The sequence below is a fragment of the Artemia franciscana genome, chromosome 4 (genome assembly GCF_032884065.1).
Source record: "Artemia franciscana chromosome 4, ASM3288406v1, whole genome shotgun sequence".
NCBI lineage: Eukaryota > Metazoa > Arthropoda > Branchiopoda > Anostraca > Artemiidae > Artemia > Artemia franciscana.
In genome coordinates, this window is record NC_088866.1 from 22003383 (window position 1) to 22029290 (window position 25908).

The following is a 25908-nucleotide window of genomic DNA, read 5'->3' on the forward strand; positions in this document are numbered from 1 at the left end:
CTTTTGGCCTTGTGTTTTCTTCAAGAACAGGACCTCCTCTTACGAAGGACGTAGATGTTTGGCTCCCAAACCTTTTGCGAATGATTAATGTGACCTTTAATGAGTAAGATCCTCGAAGGTAGGGTGTCCTAGCCATTGCACTCAGTAAGGAATGTACGCAAGGGGGGGGGCTCTCTGGGCCTACCCCCTTTATGAGTTCCTAATTTTCTTGAATTTTCTGTTTAAATTCTAAGTATTTTTAATTATCTGGCCACACTGCGATAAAGAAAATATTATCCTATTTTTGCCCACCCCCTCCCGCAAAAAATGATTCCTCTGTGCATACCTGTATGCAGACCAGAACTAGTCAAGATGCGGCAGTACTGGCAAATATAATATGTATGTATAAGACACGTATGTGGGCATTTATTTCACGAGAGCCAACTTCAAATACAACGAATATATGACAAAAATTAGATATGTTAAAAAATTCAGAGGGAATAGCCAAATCTGGACTTGTCCCAGTTAAAGATAGGAATTGGGCCTTAATCATTGATAAAGAAAGTGTTAAAGAGAGATGGGCAGAACATTCGTGATAAAGTTACAGGAAATGATATGCGGAAAAATTAAAAAGTTTTGTGATATTTTGAAAGTAAAGGACGATTTATTTTCCGAGGAAGAATTAGAGACAGTACCAAAAGGATTAAAAAATAATCAGCTCTTGGAAAATAATATCCAGATGAGTGAGTGTGGTAATTACAGAGGCATTAGCTTTGTATCTGTTGAAAGCACATTACTTAGTGTAATGATACTTTGTAAACTTAGAGATGCCATAAATAAAGTTTTGCGAGAAGAACCGTGCGGTTTCAGAAAGAGAAGAGGATTTTCAGTCGTGGATTAATAAAAAATAAACAAATAAATTAGTTTTCTTTTAACTGAAAGTAAGGTGCAGCTTTAAAACTCAAAACGATCAGAACTTATCCCGTATATGATGGGGTTTCCTTCCTTCTCAATACCTTACTCTTCACGCTAAAGTTCTTAGCACTTTTAAAAAAGCTTCCTATTCTCATTAAACAGCCTTTGTGTTTCAGGAGTCGTTCTTAAAAAATTGGGACAAACAGTCAAATTTAGTGTAAAGAGGAAGGAGGAGGAGGGGGCAACCCCTTTATTTATGATTTTTTTCTACTCGTTTTGAGTTATTTATGCTGCACCTTACTTTCAGTTTTTAAAAAACTTGTTTTTTATTTATTTTTAATATGAAGAGGTGGGTGGGAAGGGAGGTAAGTGAGGAGATGTGAAGAGGTTGTAAGGAAGAATTTAAGAGAAAATAAAATATTTTGAAATCTTGTAAAGACGGAGGCTTTGAATATATCTGGATGGAGGAGGAGCATACGTACTTGTGCTGGGTTCAGGCGGCTTGGTGCTGCGTTGAGTTGTTAGTACCATTAGTCGTAGCAGTAGAAGGCCAAATGAAGTTAGTAAATATTTCACAAGTGATACTAAATTTCCTTACAAAATTTGTATTCTAGATTTTTTGCTGTCGTTAATGCTCTTATGAAGGTTCCCTGTGGTCCCGAAATAATAAACGTGTACAGTGAACGTTTACATGCACAGGTCTTTGCCAATATAACTATTTTGCTGAGTATTTAGAATTTGGTTGATGTGTATTTTGTCCGTAATAGATTAAATTAATTTCTTCTTTTATCGGTCATTGTGTTTCAGGAGTAAAGTAGGTAGCCTCTTCTGTCGAGGGGTGTAGTCGCTCTTTTTTTTTTAAGGAAGATTAATCTGAGCTGCCCTGTGAAATTTTTATAAAAAGCTGGTTTAGGAACATCTGTGGATTCCAGAACCTTCTCTACCTTCGCAAAAGTCTTTTCTGAATCTGGACAACAGATAAGTACTCGAAGGTAAAGTCTCAAGGCCAAAATTTTGAAAATCTGTTTCTTTTGTGAACCGATTCTGTGGATTTCTACTACTTGTACATGCAGCAGAATGAGGTGTTTTTTCGCCTTGCCTTGCATCTGAAATCCAGATGTTTCATGGAGATTTATTTAACCTTAAGCTCCCTAAACTTTACTACAGACACCGGCAGGGGACATCTGAAAAGTGTGTTCGCTTCTAATGTGTAAAATTGGTAATTTAAAAAAATCCGTTTACTTATGCATATACAGTATTAGAATAACAGGGCATATGCATCTAAATAACAATGCTTCCACAACAGAAATGGATTGTTACCCCATAGTCTAAATTGCGTTAAAAACTTAGTTTTATTTTCATTCACTTGTTTTTGTGATGCCAATCGTCACTCTCCCCCCCTCAACGTCTTCCAGAATTGAAGAATGGTCTTCCAGATTATGGTCCTGTTCCCACATCTTCGAGGTACTCTAATATAATCCTGAACACTGTATCTTATCACCACCCCCGTGCCTTCCTTCTGACTAGAGGAAAAATACAAGATATTATAAGTTGTTTCTGTATTGTCCAGTAGTGCTATTTCGTCAAAATCCTGGGGGGGGCAAAGTTGGAGCCAGTTTTCCCTTGTCAAGTGAAAAGGAACCAGAGTACCATATAGGCAAAGGTATACTAACGAAAACTAATCTGTTTCTGTGGATGCTTCAATTATGTAGATATATCTTAATTTTACGATTTTTGAAGACGCTAAATTTCATCTCGGAGGGGGAGGGGGGGGGGGGTCTGGAAGGTAGTTGCTCCTCCTGCTTTATAGCAAATCACGCCCATGGTATTATTGGAAGCATCTTTAGGGCAATGATACTAATTAGTTTGGTTGAAGAAGATTATGCTTATGAAAATTGGGTGAGAGACAAAAAATGGAGAAAGAAGTAGGGAAATTTTTACGATTTTTACAAAACTTTTTAGTTTTGATGTAACCCGAAATGTTCATTTAACTCTTTTGTATTTTTCTTTTGCCCCACCCAATGTGTTTTTACCTTTCTGCAGTAACTTCCTACATTTGTGCCTGCCGGAGAGGGGGATGTCCTTCAGAAGCATGAAACATGAGGATAAAAAAAATTGTATTCTAGTTTAAGGGAGTTCTAGAAAAAAATAATTTAAAATTGATTTACAATTACCCCGGAATAATACCTCCCTGGTCCCCTTCGTAAATGAGAACTAAATAACGCGTTTTGAACGAAAAAAGCAGCTCAATGAAAAAGATGTTTATTTATTTTCACGAAAATAAAGATATTGGAATTTTTATGAGTAAACGGTCAAAGAAATTTGTGAAAACACACCCCTAGGCCCTAGACTCTTTATTTATGTGACATACTTGCAGGTAGAGGGCTTTCCCTCTCTTTTTCGATCGTTGCCTCCAAATTTTGAGAGATAAGACTGTGTCTTAACCTGCCTGAGTGCGAGTATTTTTTATTTAGTAATAATACGATCCCTCTGGTCCACGAATCGTTCTCTATAACGTCGTTTCTTTTTTTTGGGTGGTTCAGGATAAATATTAGTAAAACATTAAATCTTTTGTGACCCATGCCCTCGCTGATTACAAAAGAAATTCTTTCTAGTTATTCCAAAATTGTAGCCATCCGAGGCATAAATATAGAAAATCTTACTGACAGTCCTGCTTTTGTTTCATTTTGAGTTAACCCCATTTTTATAACAAAGATATCAAATAATATTATTTCTATTTTTCTCGTTGTTTATAATATCTACCTCTGTGGTCTAGAAATCGAAACCTCATGTTTGTTATGGACTCCCCGACGTCGGTTTTAAACTTACGGAGCTTGGTGGTAAACTACCGGTAATACTTACAAGTATCCGTTGGGCCAAGGCCGTATTCAGGGGAAGAGTTACCGGGTTTGAACCCTTCCCCCCCCCCAATTTTCGTCCAAATCATAAAAATGTAACAGAAATGTATATGAAAAAATTGTTTTGTTTGTCATCTCTTTTTGTGTAAAACACCTCCGGAAAAAATAACTACCTTCCCGAACAAAAGTCATAGCCCTTGCTCTACCTGCAGTGCCCTTACTCGTTTGGTGTAATCTTCCACTGTTTGAAGGGTTTGTTTCTTTTCTTTTTGTTACTCCGCCTTCTTTCTTCTTTTTTAGTAGCGGGTTAAAAATAAATTATTATAATTTCGTGGAAAGTTAAGGGAGATATGAACTAAAACCTCTATTTAATACCCTATTTTACCAAAAACTCATTTCGACTTCTTTAGCTTTATTACAGATCTTATTCAGAGATTTTTTTGTTAGTTTTATTGTGTAATTTTGAAATATTAAAACGGACAAAAATTAATTCGAAAAAAACAAGCTTTTCCTGTGAACTTAAGAAATGAAGTTGAAACTTAAACAAACCGAAAATCATTCTTTTACTGATTACGCAAGATATATTTAAAAAATTAAATAAACTGACTTGATTTTTCAATTTTTACAAAGTTCTAATGCTAAGGTTTCATTGAAAACTGAGCTTGCTTGTATTTTTTAAGAAATTATAATTGTATGCTAAAAGTTTTCGAATCATGATCACTGAAAGACTATTGAGTCTCGTACTCAATTTTTTAGCGTTGTTTTCAGTAAAGTGCAAGTCCGTAGAATTCTACAGATATTGGTTACCTGAGCTAGTTTTGTAGATTTATCTTTCGTAATCTGAGAAACAATAATTTTTGTTCGTTTCAAGTTTTCAAATTCGCTTTTTACTTCTGTAAGACAAACTTCATTTTTTTTAGACTGCGATTATTACATTTTTTTTTTTTTGTTTTATGTCTTTTTCTCTAGATTTAAAAGGGATAAAATTCTTCGCTCTCTTAGGTCAAAACCTTTAGGGACTAAAAGGAACATCTGTCTATCCTCATTTCCTTTCATTTGTAATGAAGTTCTAATTTTAATTGTGATACGTTTTAAGTTGTCATGTGAGATTGTTGTCTGTTATGGTTAGGTATTTACGAGTGAATCATCGTTTTGGAGATAACGAGAAACTTGTTTTAAAGAGTTTTTTGGCATATAAGGTAGTAGACTTAAATTACGTCAGACGGGTATATACTACCCGAGTTAGGATGTAACTTGGAATGATAAGTTAGTTTTAGGCCAAAGGCCCTACCTTCGTGACTATACTAACGACGGAGTACACACAAAAATTGACAAAACAGAAGCTAAAAGGGTAATTTTTAAATAAAAATATGTTTCTGAAAAATAATTATTATCAGTATTTCTATTCACTGATGGCTTCGATTGTTCAATTATTTTGACGGAAACCATGGAATTTATACAAGTTTTGAGACCTATAGTGCTCATAGGCCTATTTGCAGTTCAAAAGCATTTTTGATGTACTTTTAGTATTCTATTTGTGAAAACCACAGTGGGTTTATGCCTTTAATCTTCAGTTTTAAAGGAGTTTGCTTTATAAGCTACTGAAAACCAGGAGATTACCACACAAAGCGTAAAAACTGAATCAAGAGCCTAGAAATTACATGGCTTTGAACCAGAAGATTTTCCTACGAGGGTTACAACTTCAGCAAATATTGTCTGATAGTTTAGACACCGCCTTGGTCGTATCGGTCCAGTTCAGGCTTTTCTTTGTTATCTTGGAAATTGTATGTGAAACTCAGAGCCAGAGTTAGGTTCTTTCTCAGGGGGGGGTGTAGAGTTTGTCGCTCCCTGTCGTACCATCATTCCTGTAAATATTACAATTGTTGCCCATAAATATTACAATTTTAGCTTTCTCCCCCCCCCCCGATCTGCCCTTGGTGAGACTTTCGGAATAAATTAATAGCACAAATTAAAGCCCAGGAATATGTCTTCAACACCCCCCTCCACACCTCTCCTAATTATCAGGCTCAGGGGATTTTTTTGGGGGGAGCGTGAGCCAAGGATATTTGTCCCTTAGATATTGAAAGATGGTGTTTTTGGGAGTATTTCTATTGAAGTACCTTTTTTGGTGTTTATAGATTATGTATAAATGCAAGTATACATATGCTTATATATAACTGTTAAAAAATATATTAAAATCGGTAAAGGAAAAAAAAAAACAATCCAATGGATGAATCTTATGACTTCCTACCAATCTGGCCGAATCTGACTCAATATTGGTGAGTCAGTTTTCAATGTCCGCATCCGTTGATTTTCAAACAATTTCTGTGTTTTGTCTAAATGTTTGTAGGCACAATGTACACTGAACTCTTTTTCGACTAGGCATGATGATAGAAATGCAAAAAGATGTTTTCCAGAAATATACGTAGTAAAAAGCAGGGCTCGGCATATATTTTCACCTTTAATATATCGAATATTAAAACTTGTCTAAAAGGATTGTACGCTAGGACTCATTGCCTTGCACAAATTTGTCCGTCTTATTGACTTGTCGACTTTTCATCTTGTACGCACTTCTTCGAGTTGAACGACTTGTTAAGTTTATTTCTACTATATCAATTATAGTTCGTACTAAAATATCAGTTATTCTTATAACAAGTTGATACATTTAACACAACTTATGTCACATCTTGAAGTGCCACATAGGAGCTTGTGTTAACTCATAGGGATCGGTTTTCAGACCTCGTCGATCACTTTGGGAGTCCCTGGTCTAAAGACAAACCTATCTTAACTTAAAAAAACAATCAAGTTTATCCACTAAGAGTCTGTATCTATTACACTCTAGCTCTTGGCAAAGGTAGTTCCTAATATTTGTATTCTCAGCCAAATTTAACTTCTGTTGAAAGTTTGGAACTATTTTCATCGGAAAATTTCATTGTGAAATATTAGAATGAGGCGAGGACTTGAGGTATAAGGTCGGGAAGATCTTTTTAGGCTCATAATTGAACTGCAGATCTATCAGTGCAGGTTTGTTTCCCTAGCACGATATTTTTCCATTTGTAAAAGGTCAATAATCTCGTCAGTGAGGCGAATCTATGTACTTGAAAATACTGAAGAGAGAGAGGGGTCGCCGGACTCCCAAATCAAATTTAAGCTTTGGAGTTTTCTGTTTCGATGGACTTGAATATGTTATGTTTACCTTTTATAAGTAATCATACATTGCCTATGCTACTACTTGATTGTCATTGGATACAACAATATAGCCATAGGGTCTATGCAGGGTGAAAGCTAAGCGCTCATTCCTTAACATCGTACCTTAAAAATTACAAGAGTTTTAATTTTGTCCCATAAGACTATAATTTCTTAGATAATTTTAATGCATGACTCTTTTCTGAGCAAATCGATGTAATAACAAAATTCTTATTGCATAAGAAAATTATTTTTATTGGATTCTCACTATTGCTCTCATTAAATCTGCATTCCTCTCTCAATCCCTGGATATATTCCAAATTTTGGTAAAAATTATAGCCCTAAGGCTGTGTCCAGGCCTTAGGGAGGGGATGTATTATTCTGAAAGTGATTTTAAAAACTCAATAAATATAAGTTTATGAATGTAATGCAGTAAAAATCTTGTTAATACAGTCTTTGGTTTAGAGAGGCAGTCTTGCACCAAAATTACTTTTTCTTATATTTAGGCTGTTCTTTTTCTAATTTTTCTTTTCTCTCTAGGAACTCTTATAATCATTTATTCCATACGTGCCTGGTAAAGCCTATTCTTAAATACACTGCGACGAATCAATTTCAGTGGGCCTGGCTCTTTGCTTTCTGAGCTTATTGAGAAATCTGAATATGGTCATTGACAGGAAATGACTAATTTTTCTTAAAAGTACAAGGCAATGTCTAATATTTAAGAAAATGTAATATGCATAACCACAACTGGAAACGAGAGGAAATCTTAAGAATCTGAATATCATCCTGAGTCCAAATATAACATTCATTTGCGTCGCAAAATAACTTTTCCCCTACCCCCTAAAGGTGAAATATATAGCCTAAATTGTATTTATGCACCGAATTTTCCACACGTCCCTCTTTTCTTCAAATTGATTTAACAGATTATCAAAACCAAAATACCCTCCTAGTTAGATTTTTGATAACCGGGGGGCTCTGTGTGAATCTGCGTATTTAAAAATGGTGGAAACAGGTAATCGAACTCCCCAATTAATGTAAAACTGCATTTTTCTGCTACCATATTTTTAAATGCGTTAAGTTTTTTTTAATATATATATATATATATATATATATATATATATATATATATATATATATATATATATATATATATATATATATATATATATATATATATATATATATATATATATATATATATATATATATATATATATATATATATATATATATATATATATATATATATATATATATATATATATATATATATATATATATATATATACATATATTTATTTTTCACTTGTTCTGATTTTTGCTGTCGCTTATCTTCTAATAGCTAAGTTCTATGTTCTTCACTCCATTTTTGACACGTTCTGATAATCGCTTTCCCGTGATTACTTGTAAATCTCACTGCCACTCATGTTTTACTTATCTTTTACATTCACTCATCCTTATTCTCTCTGTGGTATATGTTTCAGCAGCATATTTGTTAACGGTTTGATTCTTGATTAATGTGTCGGGTCATGTTTTGATTCTTCCTGTCGTATATCTTCTAACCACATTGTTGTTTCTTCTTCATTTGCATTTTTGATTACTTCAGCCATTTTTCAATGCCCTTTACTTTAGCTACCCGTTTTGGTTTCGTCTCAAACTAAGAGGAAAAGAATTATTTCGTATTTTACTCCCAGTGCCTTTTTGACAGAACATTGTTTAGGCTATACTTTACTGACAACAATCTTTATTTCGAGCTGTGTATTTTATTTCTCATAACATAAAAAACCCCATCAGAATCAAAATTACTGAAAAAAAAAAAACAACAAATAAATATGGATTGACAGTTTAATGACAGTTTGATATAAAAAAAAAAATTGATGTTTTTGGATTGTAAGCGTTATCATTTGTCTTTTTTTATATTTATATTGTAGCCTAGTCCTCATTTTTTGAGGGAAATAAAGAAATTAAAATAAAAATAAAACATATACTGTTGCTCATTCCTGAAAGGCTAAATTATTTCGTATTTTACTCCCAGTGCCTTTTTGACAGAACATTGTTTAGGCTATACTTTACTGACAACAATCTTTATTTCGAGCTGTGTATTTTATTTCTCGTAATATAAAAAACCCCATCAGAATCAAAATTACTGAAAAAAAAAAAAATGTGGATTGACAGTTTAATGACAGTCTGATATAAAAAAAATTAAAAAAATTGATGTTTATGGATTGTAAGCGTTATCATTGGTCTTTTTTTATATTTATACTAGCTGTTGGGGTGGCGCTTCGCGCCACCCCAACACCTAGTTGGTGGGGGCGCTTCGCGCCCCCCCAAGCCCCCCCGCGCGCGTAAGTCGTTACGCGCCATAATAGTTACGCGCCATTGTAGTTGTGTCCCTATGTCCCACCTGTGAATATAGATATATATATATATATATGGTTTTAACTACGTAAAACTTGCGAATATACAACATTCTTTGCTGTCCCATTGTCTTTGCATATAAATAGATTGTCAGGTTATCCCCCTGTTTCCCCCGGTGTCCCCGTTGTAGTTGTGTCCCTGTGTCCCGGTCGTCATTTATATTCCCTGTGTCCCGGGTCCCGGTCATCATTTGTATCCCGGTGTCCCGGTCTGTATATACATTCGTTTTTTAGTTTTGTTTTTCTCCTTTATTTTTTTCCTTTTTTTTCTTTTTTAGCTTATTTAGATTTTTAGATTTTTTTCCTTTTTTTTTCTTTTTTAGTTTATTTAGATTTTTAGATTTTTTAGTTTTTTTATTAGTTTTTAGTTTTTTTTTCTTTTTAGTTTTTTTGTAGTTTTTACCTTCTTTTTAGTTTTGTTAATTTTTTTTTTTACTTGTGTCCTGGTCGTCATTTATACTCCCTGTGTCCCGGTGCTTTGTTGATTGCTAATCGAACATTCCTTTTGTCCTGGTCGCTTTCTCTTTGAGTGTCGTCATTTATTTTTTTCTTTTTTAGTTCTTTTAGTTTTTACCTTTTTTAGTTTTTTTTTAGTTTTTAGTTTTTTTAGTTTTTTACCTTTTTTTAGTTTTTTTAGTTTTTTAGCTTTTTTATTTTTTTTATTAGTTTTTAGTTTTTTTGTAGTTTTTGCCTTTTTTTTTAGTTTTTTGTCCTGGTCGCTTTCTCTTTGAGTGTCGTCATTTATTAGTTTTTTCCTTTTTTTTTTTAGTTTTTTATTGGTTTTTACCTTTATTTTAGCTTATTTTTCAGTTTTTTCCTTTTTTTTAGTTTTTTTTTATTTTTTATTTTTTTTAGTTTTTTACCTTTTTTTAGTTTTTTTAGTTTTTTTAGTTTTTTAGCTTTTTTACTTTTTTTATTAGTTTTTAGTTTTTTTTTGTAGTTTTTGCCTTTTTTTAGTTTTTTCAGTTTTTTTTTTAGTTTTTTATTGGTTTTTACCTTTATAGTTTTTTTAGTTTTTTAGCTTTTTTATTTTTTTTATTAGTTTTTAGTTTTTTTTGTAGTTTTTGCCTTTTTTTAGTTTTTTCAGTTTTGACGTCACCTAATCCAGTTTTTTCAGGTGACGTCACCTGACACATCCATCCACACATCCATCCACACATCCACAGACAGACAACTTATTTTTATATATATAGATTGTAGCCTAGTCCTCATTGGAAAATAAAATAAAAATAAAACATATACTGTTGCTCATTCCTGAAAGGCTAAATTATTTCGTATTTTATAAATTTACGGATAAAATGTATATATTTTATTATCAATTAAGTGCCAATTATGTTTTGATCTTTAAAAGACGCAGGGGGAGTTAGTCTTATTTCTCTTTGTGGCCGCTTCCGCTTGTTTTGAGTTTGACTTGGTTATTTTTTGTAATTTCTATTCGTTTTGGTTGTTGTTTGTTTATTAATGGCGATTTATAGCAGTTTTAAGCTTCAAAATTATTTGACTCCGTTTTTGCTCATCTTTGGTTTAATGTGACTTTTTACTTTTCTTTGAAAACTTTTTTGTGGAAAAACCTTTTTGAAATTAGTCTTGAAAAAATGGAAAGAAAAAAGACCAACTTTTGAAAGAAAATCCTACTTTTATTTTGCTACTAAAAAAATATTTTATTCAGTCAAAATTGATATAAGAACTTGACTGGTAGCAGAAATCTATGCCAAATTTCATCAGGGCAGAGGCGTCATATGTATGACTCAACCGGTGACAGGATGGAGAAATCCGACTTTAGAAATGATATAGAAAGCGAAAGGAAAAATACTATTTAAGTAATAGATTACACTTTCATATCAAGACTCATTAATTTTATAGTTACTAAGATAGTAGCTCGAAATGGTGTGGAGATAAAAATTATGAATAACACAGATCGGTCAGGATGTTTGACTTTCTCCCAAAAGACTGCTATCAAACAGTTCGTGGTAACGGACTTAAGGAGCGATGCGGCTCAGAAATTATTTCAAATATGAAGGGGATTGCCCCCTCCTCAGTGCTTCGCTCTTAATGCTAAAGTTTTTTTACCTTTAAAAAAAGCTTATTATTCAAATCAAACAGCCCTTGTGTTTTATGAGTCATTCTTAACCAATTAAAACAAAAATTGAAACTTTAGCGTAAAGAGTGGAGTATTGAGGAGGGGCAATCCCCTTATGTTCATAATAATTTCTGTTCGTTTTAGGCTCGAATGTTGTCCTTACTTTCAGCTAAAAATAACTTGTTTTTTCATTTCATATGAGAAGTAGGGGGGATTTAAACCTAGGAAAATACATGAGATGAAATTTTAAACTATAATTGTTAATAACACATCATTCATTAAATTGAGTCTATTTGTTTTCAATTCGTTTTTTTTTCTTTTTGTATCTCTGGCCGAAATCGTCTGCAACAATGACAGCTGTTCCGAAAAATCGAAATGAGAGCCTATGTTGCCCCAACTGCAAGTTAGAAACATAATGCACTTTAAATTGTATAACATTACAATTTTTGTCTGTGTTGCCAAATTTGGAAGAATCGTTGCCTTAAGTAGGCTTGCCTCCCTTAATTTTTCACGTCTCTCTTTTCATCTTATTGATGCTAAAAATTTCGTTGTTTTGAAATTTAAAGTGCAGTTGTTATTTTATGATTAGCGGAGATAGATCAACAGATGTCCTCACACATAATTATTCATACCATATAAGTATTATTGCCCGAAGGTAGACAAAATAAAGTAAAATTCGACCTTCAATACTATTATTTTGTAAAGTTCATTTTCCTCTCGTTGTTATGTCCGCTTATGGAAGCTATTGTTTCTTTTTCTCTCATATTATTAACCTATCCAGGGCTCTGTCAATGCATCTTTTTAATGGAAACGAGTCAATAATCCTTATAAGGAAGCTGTTTGTATTAGGAAATCTAATATACACTATTACAGATATTTAAGTTTTTTTCTGTTTATTTCTTTGCTGTTTTCTTTTTTTTAAGTAAAAAGCTATGTTATGTACTTTTAACTGCAAGGCTTTGGATTTTGATGTGTCTGTGTGTTTGTGGTGGTGGGCGGGGGGGGGGGGTGTCAAAACATTATGGGGGATTTTGGAAAATTTCAAAATGGGGAAATAGAAATGCCAGGGACCTTATGAACAAAGTGCTTTACAAGCGTTTGTTTTTACGTAATTTTCGCATTGTTTTCGGGATCAAACCCAAAACCTTCCTGGTACGCGCCTTGTTTTTAGAGGCATGCAGTCGAAAATAGCATTCACAGGGGTCGGTGCAGCATTAAGAGAACCAAGACACATTTCCGATCCAAATCTTTAGTATATTAGAATCTTTAAAAAAATAAACACAATAAAGGGTTTTGAACCCTAAGTTGTTAAAAAATTTTACGGATAATAAGGTCAATCACCAGCACCAATTTTTAAAGATGGCATAACTGTCCCAAAATGCCTCTTGCGGACCTGATATATCAGACTGGGCAAATATCAGCCAAGACTTGACTGCATTTCTATCGTAAAAACGTAGAAATAATACAAGGAAGAGACGGGGCTAATTTTTGTAGGACAGTGGAGTAGAAAAATAGAAAAAAATCGTCATTTAAGGACATAACTTCAAACAATTGACCGACTTGAAATACCTGGAAATACACATTACTTCAAAAAAAGTTTGCATCATTTCTTTCGTTCTTTTATTTCTTCATTCTTTGCGGTCTATAGGAATATTATTAAGCTCGAAATGCTTAGCCCATGTCCCCCCTTAAAAAGTAAAATAAAGAGAAGATACCTGCAAATAATTGCACATAGGGTATTTTTTTTCAACTATTTTCCTGTAGTTGGTAGTCCCTAGGTTCTGTTTGAGCTTGTAGATTGTTTCCCTTGATAACTATTAATTAAACAAAAAAAAAATTTTCGAGGGAAGTAAAGACTGAAGTTGAAACTTCAAACGAAAAAAATTATTGCTTCACAGTCTATTTAACATATATCAATAAAACTAGTACAAATAAGTCAAATAACCATACCTATGTTTCTAGGATTATAGAAAACTAGCACTTTACTGAAAACACAAAAACCAAGTATAAAAAACAAGAATGTTGATTTATTGGTTAAATGTGAGTATGTATCCTATCAACAACAAACTAATCTATAAAGCTTTTCATAGTCTTATTCCAGCTGTGATATTAATAGCTTTCAGTATACAATTAAAATTATCTTAAAAACATAAGCATAAAAATAAATATTTTCTTATTAACCGCAAAATCTCTGAACAGTGTACAGAAATATTGTAGTGATTTATCAGGTAAAATTTTGGTCTCACCAGCTATAATACCAATAGTAAGTAATAAACAATCTTAAATTGTAAGAAATGCGCTTTAGTATTACTCGAAATGAAGATGCCCTAATATGAGCTTTGGGAGTCCAGTGATTTCTTTCTATACAACAGAAAATTTCAAGTTATAATAGAAATTATAAAGCTAGTCTATAGTACTAATACTATCAAGATGGTTTCACTTCGAACTTGTGTACAAACTAATCATGAAATGTCCTTTTCATAACCAAAACGAGAGCCAATCATTGGACTGAACCGTAGTGCTGAAGTGTTTAAGCAACAATGCTAAAATGCTTTATTTTTGTACTGTAAAAAGTGCCCTTAATCAGTTTGCTTTTACTGTACCAAGAATCCTATATTGTTTTGTGTTTTCATAAATAATTTCTGAGACTACACTGGCTAATCATGATAAAACATAAAATAGCGAAAAAATGAGAAAACGAGTACAATAAACAGTGAGTGAGAAAATTAAAAAGCTATACAAATATTTCGATCAAGACCTACGCTTGACCGTCCTCAGCGCAGAATAAAACTGATAAAAATATTAAAAAACCAAACCTTGAAACAAAACACAAAACTAAAATAAGATGACCCTTTCTAAGTAACGGTGAAAGGGTAACTGAATAAAAACTCAACCCTAAAAGGTATTTCTCCGAAGTGAAAAAAAACTTCTCACTGGCTGTTTATTGTTCTCGTTTTCTCCCTTCTTCACGATTTTATATTTTATTTATTTTTTTTTTCAGTAAAGCGCTATTTTCTATAATCCTACCAACATAGAGAAACATGATTATTTGATTTATTTTTACTTATTTTATTGATGTATGTTATATAGACTCTGAAGCAACAATTTTTGTTCTTTTTAAGTTTTAACTTCGTTCTTTACTTACCTCAAAAAGATGTTTTAAAATTAATCTTTGCCTGTTTTTATTTTAAAATTTAATGCAGAAGCAGTACTGCAATGATCTTTTTTTATTTTTTCAGGGGATGGGGGCGCAGCCACCTCATATACGGAATAATATCTCTTAATTCTAAGCTTTAATGTCCCTCTTTACTTTCAGTTGAAAAAAAATCACATAAATTTCTGATCATTTTCAAATAATGCCGAGAAATCTATGTTACACAAAATGGTGTACACGATTTTTGAAGGTGGGCAACCTCGACAATTAGGAAAGAATAACCATTTTTCAAAAAGAAGATTTTTAAGTTCTTCAAAACTTAAGGAAAATCTTGTATGTCTAATTTATTTCACTAAACATCTCCCCCCTCTTCCCTGATAAACACAAAAAATCTTTAGGCATTCAAGTGTAAAATAGTAATAAACAAGAAAAGGTTGGAAAGTAACCTGACAACTAGAAAAATATCACAGAAAAAAAGAAAATAGTTTCTTAGTGCTATGATGTCTCTTTATACGCTACAAATAGTTTTATTCCGTCTACTAAATAGTAAAAAAGGAAATAATACGAGTAAATAAATGTAGCAATAAGTAATCCTTCTTTGAAGATACAACTTTCAGTGGTTCCAGAACCATATGCCTACACTTCTCCAACCCCTAAGTGACAAGGGGTCCAGTGCGTAATTTGTTCCAAAACTAGTGTAAAGAACGTTTCATAATTCATAAAAATTTAACAAAAATAGTGAATTAGCTGAAAAATTAATAAACATTAAGTTAATGAAAGTTTCTATTATAAAGAGTGAGAGCGTTAAACTATACTTGGTGAAGCTGAACTTTTGTGGAAAGGAGGAGGGAAGGGGCTAAGTCAAGGAATGGGCAATTGGAATTTCGAAATTCAATTATTTGTTATTCTATAAATTTCTTCCTCTTAAGAACATTCGATATTTAAAAAAAATCCTTTTATGGGCCTCAACGTTGGCTGACCGTGTTAAAGAGCTCATAGTGAATTCTCCCAACGGACTAATGGGACTTACTAAGGGAGCCAAGAGGGGGAATGTACGGGAGGGATTTTTGTAAATCTTCAGTTAAGAGTTTAGGACCATAATAATTACAACTGTACCATTAAATGCTTCCAAGCTTTTCCATTTAAGAATTGGCACCAAAAGTACCGTTTTTAGTGCTATATGGCACTTGGGGATGGTAGAACTGGTAAAAAGCACGTAGATATAGCAATAACTTTCCATTGAGCCATAAACATGTCTCTAAGAAGTTCCGCTAGCCCATTAGCCCCAGCTTTTCCACTTCAGACATGGCACCAGTATTACCATTTTTAGTGTAGTTTGGCGCTTGCAGGTGGTGGAATTTATAAGGAAAACGCAGATATGAGAAATAAATTTTATGTGAGATATTAAACATCTGACTTCAATGTTTTGGTAGCCGGCTAGCCCCACCCTTTGAGAAATGGTACAGAAAGTGCCATTTTTTGCCATATGGTACTTCCAGATGGTGGAATTCATAAACAGTAGGTAGATGGGAGAAATAGATTTCGAGTGATCCATTAAGTATCTCTCTATGATGTTCTGGTAAGCTGCTAGCCCATTAAAAAAATCGGGAGACAAATCACTGCTATCTATGCAAAAAGGGGACTTTCCGTGTTGTTGAAGGTTGGTGACTGTAATTTCCCTGTAGAAGGTTTTCGACTATGCTGATTCCAATGGAAAACTTTTCATTTTGATCTGACGCCATTTTCGAGGGGTTTCAGGCTTTTATGAAATTACCACAAATTTCTTTCGAAATAAACTTTTACTTTTAAGACGAACCAAAATAATAGTTACCATTAGACGGGGTTTTTTTTTCACAAGACAGTTTTTTTCTACGTGCGTTTTTTAGCTTTTGGTTACTATGGGCTGCTGCTCGGTCTTTACTAGGTTGCAGCTACCGCTGCAATCATGATAGGGGGCAAAACTTAGGGTAATTAAAATATATTTTTATGCCACTTGGTATTTACCAAGTGACATATAGCGATCGTAATTTCTGTCCGTCGGTCTGTCTGTCTGTCTGTGTGTCTGTGTGTCTGTCGGTCCCGGTTTTGCTTGTTCGGGAGCTTCTAGATAAGCTAGGACGATGAAAGTTGGCAGGAGCATCAGGGACCGGACTAGACTAAATTAGAAATAGTCGCTTCCCGGATTCGACCATTTAGGGAGGAGTGGAAGGACGGTTAATTCGGAAAAATGAGAAAAACAAGGTATTTTTAACTTACGAACGGGTGATTGGACCTTAATGAAATCTGGTACCTAGAAGGATCTCGTGCATCAGAGCTCTTATTTTAAATGCCGGCCGGATCTGGTGACATTGGGGGGAGTTGGAGGGGGAAACTGGAAATCTTGGAAAACGCTTATAGTGGAGAGATCGAGATGAAACTTGGTGGGAAGATTAAACACAAGTCCTAGATACATGATTGACATAAGCGGAACGGATCAGCCCTCTTTGGGGTAGTTGGGGAGGCGGTTAATTCGGAAAAATTAGATATTTTTAACTTATGACTGGGTGATCGGATCTTAATGCAATTTGATATTTAGAAGGACCTCGTAACTCATAGCTCTTGTTTTAAATCTTGATCAGATCTGGTGACATATGGGGGGGACCGGACTGGATCCGTTCTCTTTGGGGGTTGTGGGGGGGACATAGTTTGGAAAAATTAGAAAAAAATTAGGTATTTTTAACTTACGAACGGGTAATCGGATCTTAATAAAATTTGATATTTAGAAGGACCTCGTGTCTCAGTAAATCCTAACCGGATCCAGTTGATTGGAGGGGGGGGGGTCGGAGGAGGAAACCAGAAATCTTGGAAAACACTGAGAGTGGAGAGATCGGGATGAAACTTGGTGGGAAGATTTAGTACAAGTCCTAGATACGTAATTGAAATAACCGGTCCGGATCTGCTCTCTTTGGGGAGTTGGGTACTCTTTGGGTACGCTTTTGGAACGCATGGTTTGACCTACGTGGTGTACACGATATATGAAAGTGGGCAACTCCATCGTTCTGATATAAGAATTTGTTACACGGGATGGTTGGTGCATCAAAATCAAAAGCAGCAATGAATTTTGTTTCTGAACTTCCTTCGGGTTTTTTCGTGGGCTGGGGAAATTCGCTCCCCTGAATAGTTTCAAATAACAGAAGGAAAAATTATAAAAATGTATGTTGTCAGTTTTTATTATTGTGTGACTGTTATCTTGCGGGAAAATGTTCAGGGATTCTTTTTCTTTTTTTCTTTCTTCTGGCAGTTTCGGGTAGCTTGTTTGAGTGCATACAGTCACTAAAACTTACGTAAAAAATAATTATTTAATTTTCAATTTTCAATTTTTTACATTTTACTTTTTTATTATCCTCATTTTTAGAAATACTCTTATAAAACGTAACAAGTTGGTTTTTGCACGTTTTGAGAGGCAACAGATTCAGATCGCACGGGGATGAGTCTTAACGCTTGCATTTCTTAAAAAAGAAGTTAATTAATGTATAATTAACCCATATAGAATATTTGTTCACAAAACATTTCATGATAAAAGTGCCTCTACGCTTGCAGCAATCTTTTTCTTTGTAAAGATTTTATTTTTCTTTGTTTTTCCTACTGGCATAGAGGTATAAAAGCCGAACTTGGACATCTTGAGCCTCAACAGGGAATTTCTTGAGGGTGGACGGGGGGAAATGCTAGCTGGAGCTTTGTTCTTTTTTATGTAGAGTGTTCCAGTGTATATAAACATGTGTATACTATGTATTTAAACATCAGGGAGCCCAATGGCTTGGTCATAATAGCTATTAGCGGCGTAGGAAATCAAAACCCACGATTTTTCATCCGTATACCCCTTTCCGTAAACCCAAAATTATGCTGTAAAAATGTTAATAAGGACTTATTCAACAAAAATACTGTTCATCAGAAGTTTTGACTAAATATTCAAATTTTGTCTAGAATTTTAATTACAATTCAGGATTTAATTCTTTAACTGAAAATCTGAAAGTTACTTTTGCATATTTTGGGATAAAATAGATATGTTCCTATATAAACAGAAAATTTGGGTTACGTGGGGGCGAGTTTTAACACTTGCATCTTTGTTAAAAAGCCAAAACTATGATTAACCCAATTAGAATGTTTGTTCACAAAATAGTTTATGGAATGTCCATATATGTAGTTCATATTATCTACATTTTTAAACAAACTTCAGCTTCATTGCCATTATCTTGTGTTTTTTTTATGCTTCTTTTATGCAAACAAGTTTTACGAAGTGTCGCCCACACTTGACTTATCCGGTTAGTGCAATATCAGTGAGAGAAATGTAGATTCTGTATCTTCAAAGTAAGTTTCTTTTCTTTAAACTATAAGTAATTGTAATATAATATATAATATATCTATATATATAAAAATAAGTTGTCTGTCTGTGGATGTGTGGATGGATGTGTGGATGGATGTGTCAGGTGACGTCACCTGAAAAAACTGGATTAGGTGACGTCAAAACTGAAAAAACTAAAAAAAGGCAAAAAACTACAAAAAAAAACTAAAAACTAATAAAAAAAATAAAAAAGCTAAAAAACTAAAAAAACTATAAAGGTAAAAACCAATAAAAACTAAAAAAAAACTGAAAAAACTAAAAAAAGGCAAAAAACTACAAAAAAAAACTAAAAACTAATAAAAAAAGTAAAAAAGCTAAAAAACTAAAAAAACTAAAAAAACTAAAAAAGGTAAAAAACTAAAAAAAAATAAAAAATAAAAAAAAACTAAAAAAAAGGAAAAAAACTGAAAAATAAGCTAAAATAAAGGTAAAAACCAATAAAAAACTAAAAAAAAAGGAAAAAACTAATAAATGACGACACTCAAAGAGAAAGCGACCAGGACAAAAGGAATGTTCGATTAGCAATCAACAAAGCACCGGGACACAGGGAGTATAAATGACGACCAGGACATAAGTAAAAAAAAAAAAAACTATCTATATATATAAAAACTAAAAAAATAAAAAATAAAAAAAAAACTAAAAAAAAGGAAAAAACTGAAAAATAAGCTAAAATAAAGGTAAAAACCAATAAAAAACTAAAAAAAAAAGGAAAAAACTAATAAATGACGACACTCAAAGAGAAAGCGACCAGGACAAAAGGAATGTTCGATTAGCAATCAACAAAGCACCGGGACACAGGGAGTATAAATGACGACCAGGACATAAGTAAAAAAAAAAAAACTATCTATATATATAAAAATAAGTTGTTTGTGGATCTGTGGATCGTGGATCAGGTGACGTCACCTGAAAAAACTGGATCAGGTGACGTCAAAACTGAAAAAACTAAAAAAAGGCAAAAACTACAAAAAAAACTAAAAACTAATAAAAAAAATAAAAAAGCTAAAAAACTAAAAAACTAAAAAAAGGCAAAAACTACAAAAAAAACTAAAAACTAATAAAAAAGCTAAAAAACTAAAAAAACTAAAAAAAAGGCAAAAACTACAAAAAAACTAAAAACTAATAAAAAAAATAAAAAAGCTAAAAAACTAAAAAAACTAAAAAAAGGTAAAAAACTAAAAAATAAATAACGACCGGGACACAGGGACACAACTACAACGGGGACACCGGGGGAAACAGGGGGATATAAATGACGACCGGGACAAAAAAACTAAAAAGAAATAAAAACTAAAACTAATAAAAAAAACTAAAAAATCTAAAAATCTAAATAAGCTAAAAAAGAAAAAAAAAAGGAAAAAAATAAAGGAGAAAAACAAAACTAAAAAACGAATGTATATACAGACCGGGACACCGGGATACAAATGATGACCGGGACCCGGGACACAGGGAATATAAATGACGACCGGGACACAGGGACACAACTACAACGGGGACACCGGGGGAAACAGGGGGATAACCTGACAATCTATTTATATGCAAAGACAATGGGACAGCAAAGAATGTTGTATATTCGCAAGTTTTACGTAGTTAAAACCATATATATATATATATCTATATTCACAGGTGGGACATAGGGACACAACTACAATGGCGCGTAACTATTATGGCGCGTAACGACTTACGCGCGCGGGGGGGCTTGGGGGGGGCGCGAAGCGCCCCCACCAACTAGGTGTTGGGGTGGCGCGAAGCGCCACCCCAACAGCTAGTAGTAAATATATAGTAATATATAAATACATATTATTATACATCATATAATATATAATATTATATAATACATAATATATATATAGTAATATATAAATATATAGTAAATATAATATATTTCTTATAGAGAAAATATTCTTTACAATGAGTGTACCTGAACCTCATGACGATCAGAACTTAGTATCGTGTGAAAGATTGACTTCCGGCTCTCCTGCTACAAAAATCGATGTGGTGAGTTTTTTTTTCTTTTATTATTGTGTTTCAGTATTTGATCACAAGTATAGTGTCTTTTTACAAAAATAAAACTTTAAGTTTTATTAAAACTTATTTAACTTTATAATTTATAATTATAATTTATGATACTATTATTATAATATGATTATAAAATTTAATATGATTTCCTTCAAAGCGAAGTTCCTACTTCTTCTATATAACAAGAAGATTAAGATCCCATTATATAATGAAGACGCCAAGAGGTTCAATTGAAATTGAAATGTCTGAAAAATCAAAAAAAGGTTTCCTAAACCTTATAGTTTTATAATCATACCTTATAATTGTATAAACCTTATAAAACTTATAATTAACACAGAAATAAACCGTATAAACCTATATATAAACCTTATAATTATAAATTTCATAATAACTTTATAATTTATAAATTTATAATTTAACTTTAATAAAAATTTAAGGTGTGTAACCAAAACTTTTCAAACATCCAAAATGTATATTTTAATAAACCTTAGCGTAAAATTATATATAAGCGGATTATTGTAAATAGAGATGAGATTTAATATAAATTAAGTTTTATGTCTGATGGGTTAATTTTAAAAAACAGGCCACAACCTTGTATGCTCTTAAAATCGAAGAAGATTAATAGCGAAGACATTTTGTACGCTCAACACTAAACAAGTTTGAATTCAATAAAATAAAGGTCAAAATGAAATAAAACCTAAATAAGTCGAGGTGCTGCGACTCGATCAGCAAAAGAAAAAAATTATTTAATTTGTAATGCATTTTAGTATTAAAAAATATAGGACTACATCTGATTTAATTTGATCTAGGCTTTGCGTTAGATTTTTGAATAAAATATTATTTCATTTTGTTAGATGCTCTTGACAGTAGACAACTCAAAAAAAAGCAAAAGCAAACTTTCGCATGCAAACCGATTAGGGTTCGCGTAGCGCAGGTGCCGATCTCCTGATTCTCAGCCCTCGGCCGGGGTGCAATGCGTGGTTGGGGGCAAGCCATCCGACGCTTTCCCGTGCTTTTCCCTAGATTTCTCTAGGTACCCATTTTGAAGCTGGGTGGACTTTTGGCTTGTCTTACGGGGAAACGCCACTAACCCTCGTCCTAAACCAAACGGTCGGCACCACCGAGATTCGAACCAGCGACCCTTCGCTTGTGAGTTCGGCGCGTAGACAACTCGCAGATGAATAATAGTGTGTAGGTAACAGTCTCGATGTCTTTTTTTTTAGATTGAATTATCAGTTTGGGCTTGTTTAAAAACAAAACTAGTTTATCAAATGTGTTTTATAGTACTTTTTGTATCGTTGCTATTTTTCTCATCTTTTCATGTATGTGTTAATTGGTTTAAGCTAGTTTCGTTTATTTTTATCTTCCTTCCCTGTTCTTTCCTGTTTATAAAAAGTTCCGGATGTCAATCCAAAATATACAGACTTGTGTTATTATTTGTATATATTTTCTTCTCAGCTCACTGTCTTATTGAACATCTCACTTTTCAGTATTTTATTCAGTATTCAGTATTTTATTCAGTACTCACTCACTTATTCAGTATTTTCATCTCACTTTAATAATAAGATTTATCATGGTATACAAGGTCATATCCATTATTTTTGTTGAGGGGGAGGGGGTTCAGAAAACTTTAAAAACGCATAAAATTGGTTTATATGCATTTGTTCCGTTTCACGAGCCGGGTCGACATTTTTGGGGGATGGGGCTCAGACCCCCTAAATCCCCTCCCTTTTCAGAGAAAGCAAAATACTCCCATTGTTTTGGTTATTCCAATATAAAGAAACAATAGTATTTCAGCAAGTAAGGGGAATATCAAAACTTCTAGTTATCTAACAGTCCAAAATCTCTAGGGATTAATTATCGCTATGAGTCTCTTTGTGCAAGGAAATTAAAAATTGAGATATTGAGGATTCAGTTCATCCAGGCCTTGGCAAAACTAGAGATGCACGGAGCATAACAAGGTGTCACTACCAGTTTGAAGTTGGGATATCGCAGGCTTAGGTTCCGACAAGACATGAATATAACTTTGATAGCCAGAATTCATGTCCCTTGACAAAAAAAAAGGAATTCCTCACTGTGGAGTTTGTGATTCGTTCCTGTTTCGGGTGAGAGTAAAAAAAAAATCCGTTTTCCAGACGTCAAAATTACCAATAAATTTCATTTTCTTATAATTTATTGGAATTGACACAAATACCGCTCTCAAAATTGAAGATGTGGCCTAACAGTTACATCATAATTTATCAGCACAATAAATGCCAAAAGATTTTTCATAAGCGTAAAATTTCGAAGTCTATAAAGAGCATGACTGAAGTCATTTGTTCCGATTCGTTTCACATCGTTTGTTTTAAGACCTCGAAGTAGATTTTAAGCGTGTAGCTTTTATCAGTTGCTAATTGGTAGTAGAATGGTTATAGTTATTCGAAAGAAAAAGAAAAATGTTGCTATATACGTTCTCTTTTTTCAGGATGATGGGGACTCAATTGCTATTACTAGAGAGGGTAAGTTTTTTTCTAGTAAATTATCTCTTTTTGGATTTTCTGATGAACTGACTATTCTAATGGATAATAATAAGGTGGGGGGCTTATCGGTATAAGTCTAGAATTGAGGCTGATGAGAAGGAAACATGGTAAGATAATAATTCTCGCTTCAGTGTATGCTTAAAAATTGTAGTTTACACATTTTGACTGCAATTGTACTGTACTTCACCCCCCCCCCAAAGTTTAAATATATTTCCAAAGGTAAAAACCAGAATAACACATGGGAAATGTATAATTTGGGCTATATATTTGCAAATCAGTGTGTGGGGGGGGGGGTAAAGTCCGCAATCAAAATGTGTTAACTACAATTATTATGTATATAATGAAGTAAGCATTGCTTTTTTAAATTTATCTTCTAGCCTTGAAATCAGATAGCAAAAAAAAGGAAAAAAAAACTACAATCTGTTCCTCATTCAGTGCTATTTCTAAATGGAATAATCACTGCCATTGCAATTGCATCCCAGCTTTCCCCACCCTCTTTACCGAGGATATAGGTTAGGCTAAATGCAAAAGTTGTTGGTTCTGTTTCCGTCATAGTTGTTTTGTTTTGTTTTTGTTTTTTTCATACAACTGGTGTTATGTGGTATTTATGAACCAACTCATGATGAGAAATAGTGCAATACCTAGGCACTAAGGAAGGAACTGGGAGCAATTACAACATTAGTAATAAGTATTATTGCAAAGAGCATTGAATGGGTAATTAAATGGTATACTTCCTTTTTTCTATCTAAGTCCTGTGTTACTAGGTAAATATGGGTATTTTTCGTATCATATGACCATTACTGGAGGTTCTGACAAACACGCGACCATACCCTCTGCTGAAACTAGCTTACTAGTTCCTAAGATTATCAGCCAAGTACAGAGCTGTTAAATGGGTTCGGTTAGGGACTTGAGCATCAATTTATTGCGGTAGCGCCTACAAATGCGCAAAAAACATGGACATTCTATTAAAAATATACAAAACTATTATGAAACTAGCAATAACCTCTATGGTAATGAATATGGTATGGCCTTGATATGGCAGATAACGTTGTTAAAATGATTATTGCAAAATATGCTGGAAATACTTTTTTTAAACTTGTGAAGGACGTTTGTATACGATAACAAAAAGACTAATTTATTTGAAAACCAATCATACAAAAAAGAAAGACGGAGCATAAACAAAACAAGAAAAAAGTACAACTAAAAAAACACAAAAAAATACATAACACATCAACAGCGACGAAGACAACACTGCCTTTCCATCATAAAAACAAACAACGAGTAAAAAAAAAAATCCCTGTTGTTTCTACTTGTTATTTGTGCTTAGAACGCGTCAAATATTTTAATAAATTACTATAATGGCATCGAAGACCAAGGATGGTTCAGCTTCGAAAGGCGCGTATTGTAAATAGAGACTTGCTTTTCTACAGCTATAAAAAGGTAAGCTAGGCTGAATTTTCTGACAAAATAAGTGTTACAAGTCCATGGGGGAAAATGTAGATGTTATTTTGGGAACCGAAAGAAAACTGAACAAAGTTCTGACTTTTCAGAGGAACAAAGGAGGAATAAATAGCTCCTCTAACAATAGGAGGAACAAATAGAGGAGTAGGAAGATAGTTGGTCGCAAAATCAGTTTTGGTTGCAATGCTCAAATAACATTCAATTAACTTATCACTTTGTCTTTAGATTTTTATAAGCAGTATGAAAGTTTATCTCAAAATTTTAATGGTAAACAGAAAACCTTCCAATCAAGACTTGGACAAATTTGTCATTCAAAAAGCCAAAATCAGAAAAGATAGGCCTTAAATAGAGATATATTGTCTTGGTCCTTTAGCTGACAATGATCGGAACCAGCATGATGATAACTGATGAATGGTCCCTTTTCGCTATCTGCCCATATTGAGTGTGTTCTCAATAATACACAAGTAAAAACACACACAAAAAAAAAAAATACATAACACATGAACAGTGACGAAGACCACACTGCCTTTCCATCATAAAAAAACGAGTTTCTTTAATCTTTACTTTAATCTTTACAATCTTTACTTGTAATTTCTATTTTGTATTTTGATTTCCAAAAGAAAACTATCTCACGCACTATAGATCATCTGTTTTAGTAGACATTTTCCGAAATGGTGCTTTGTACAGATAATGTGGTAGAGCAACTGACTGAAAATGTAGATAGCGGTTGAAACGCAGCTTAATTGTCACAAAAGAAGCATCTCACTTTTCGTTCCTCATTTCTCATTCCTCAACAAAAAACCACTCTTGCTAGAATTTATGTTTTTGAACTGTGGCTACCACAAAAGAAAATATAAAATTAAACTTCAAGATTGTACTTGAATTTTATCTATCCTCAAAATTTCAATTCATTTTACTACCTTGGTTAATCTGATACCAACACTG

The 25908-nt window shown here is 33.2% G+C and overlaps 1 protein-coding gene across 3 annotated transcripts in view; it reads left to right on the plus strand.

The window, feature by feature from the left end:
* The first annotated feature begins 4989 nt into the window (after positions 1–4989).
* The window catches only part of LOC136026154 (uncharacterized), a 119859-nt gene continuing 98940 nt past the window's right edge, over positions 4990–25908 (plus strand). For 2 of the 3 annotated variants that reach the window (XM_065702455.1, XM_065702457.1), the window contains exons 1-3: positions 4990–5103; positions 20859–20962; positions 23448–23481. In XM_065702455.1, coding sequence (XP_065558527.1) covers positions 20876–20962; positions 23448–23481 — 121 coding nt within the window. In that variant the 5' untranslated portion in view covers positions 4990–5103; positions 20859–20875. Of the gene's footprint in view, positions 5104–18917; positions 18937–20858; positions 20963–23447; positions 23482–25908 lie in introns of those variants that run through there. The other variant, XM_065702456.1, reaches the window with a different exon arrangement.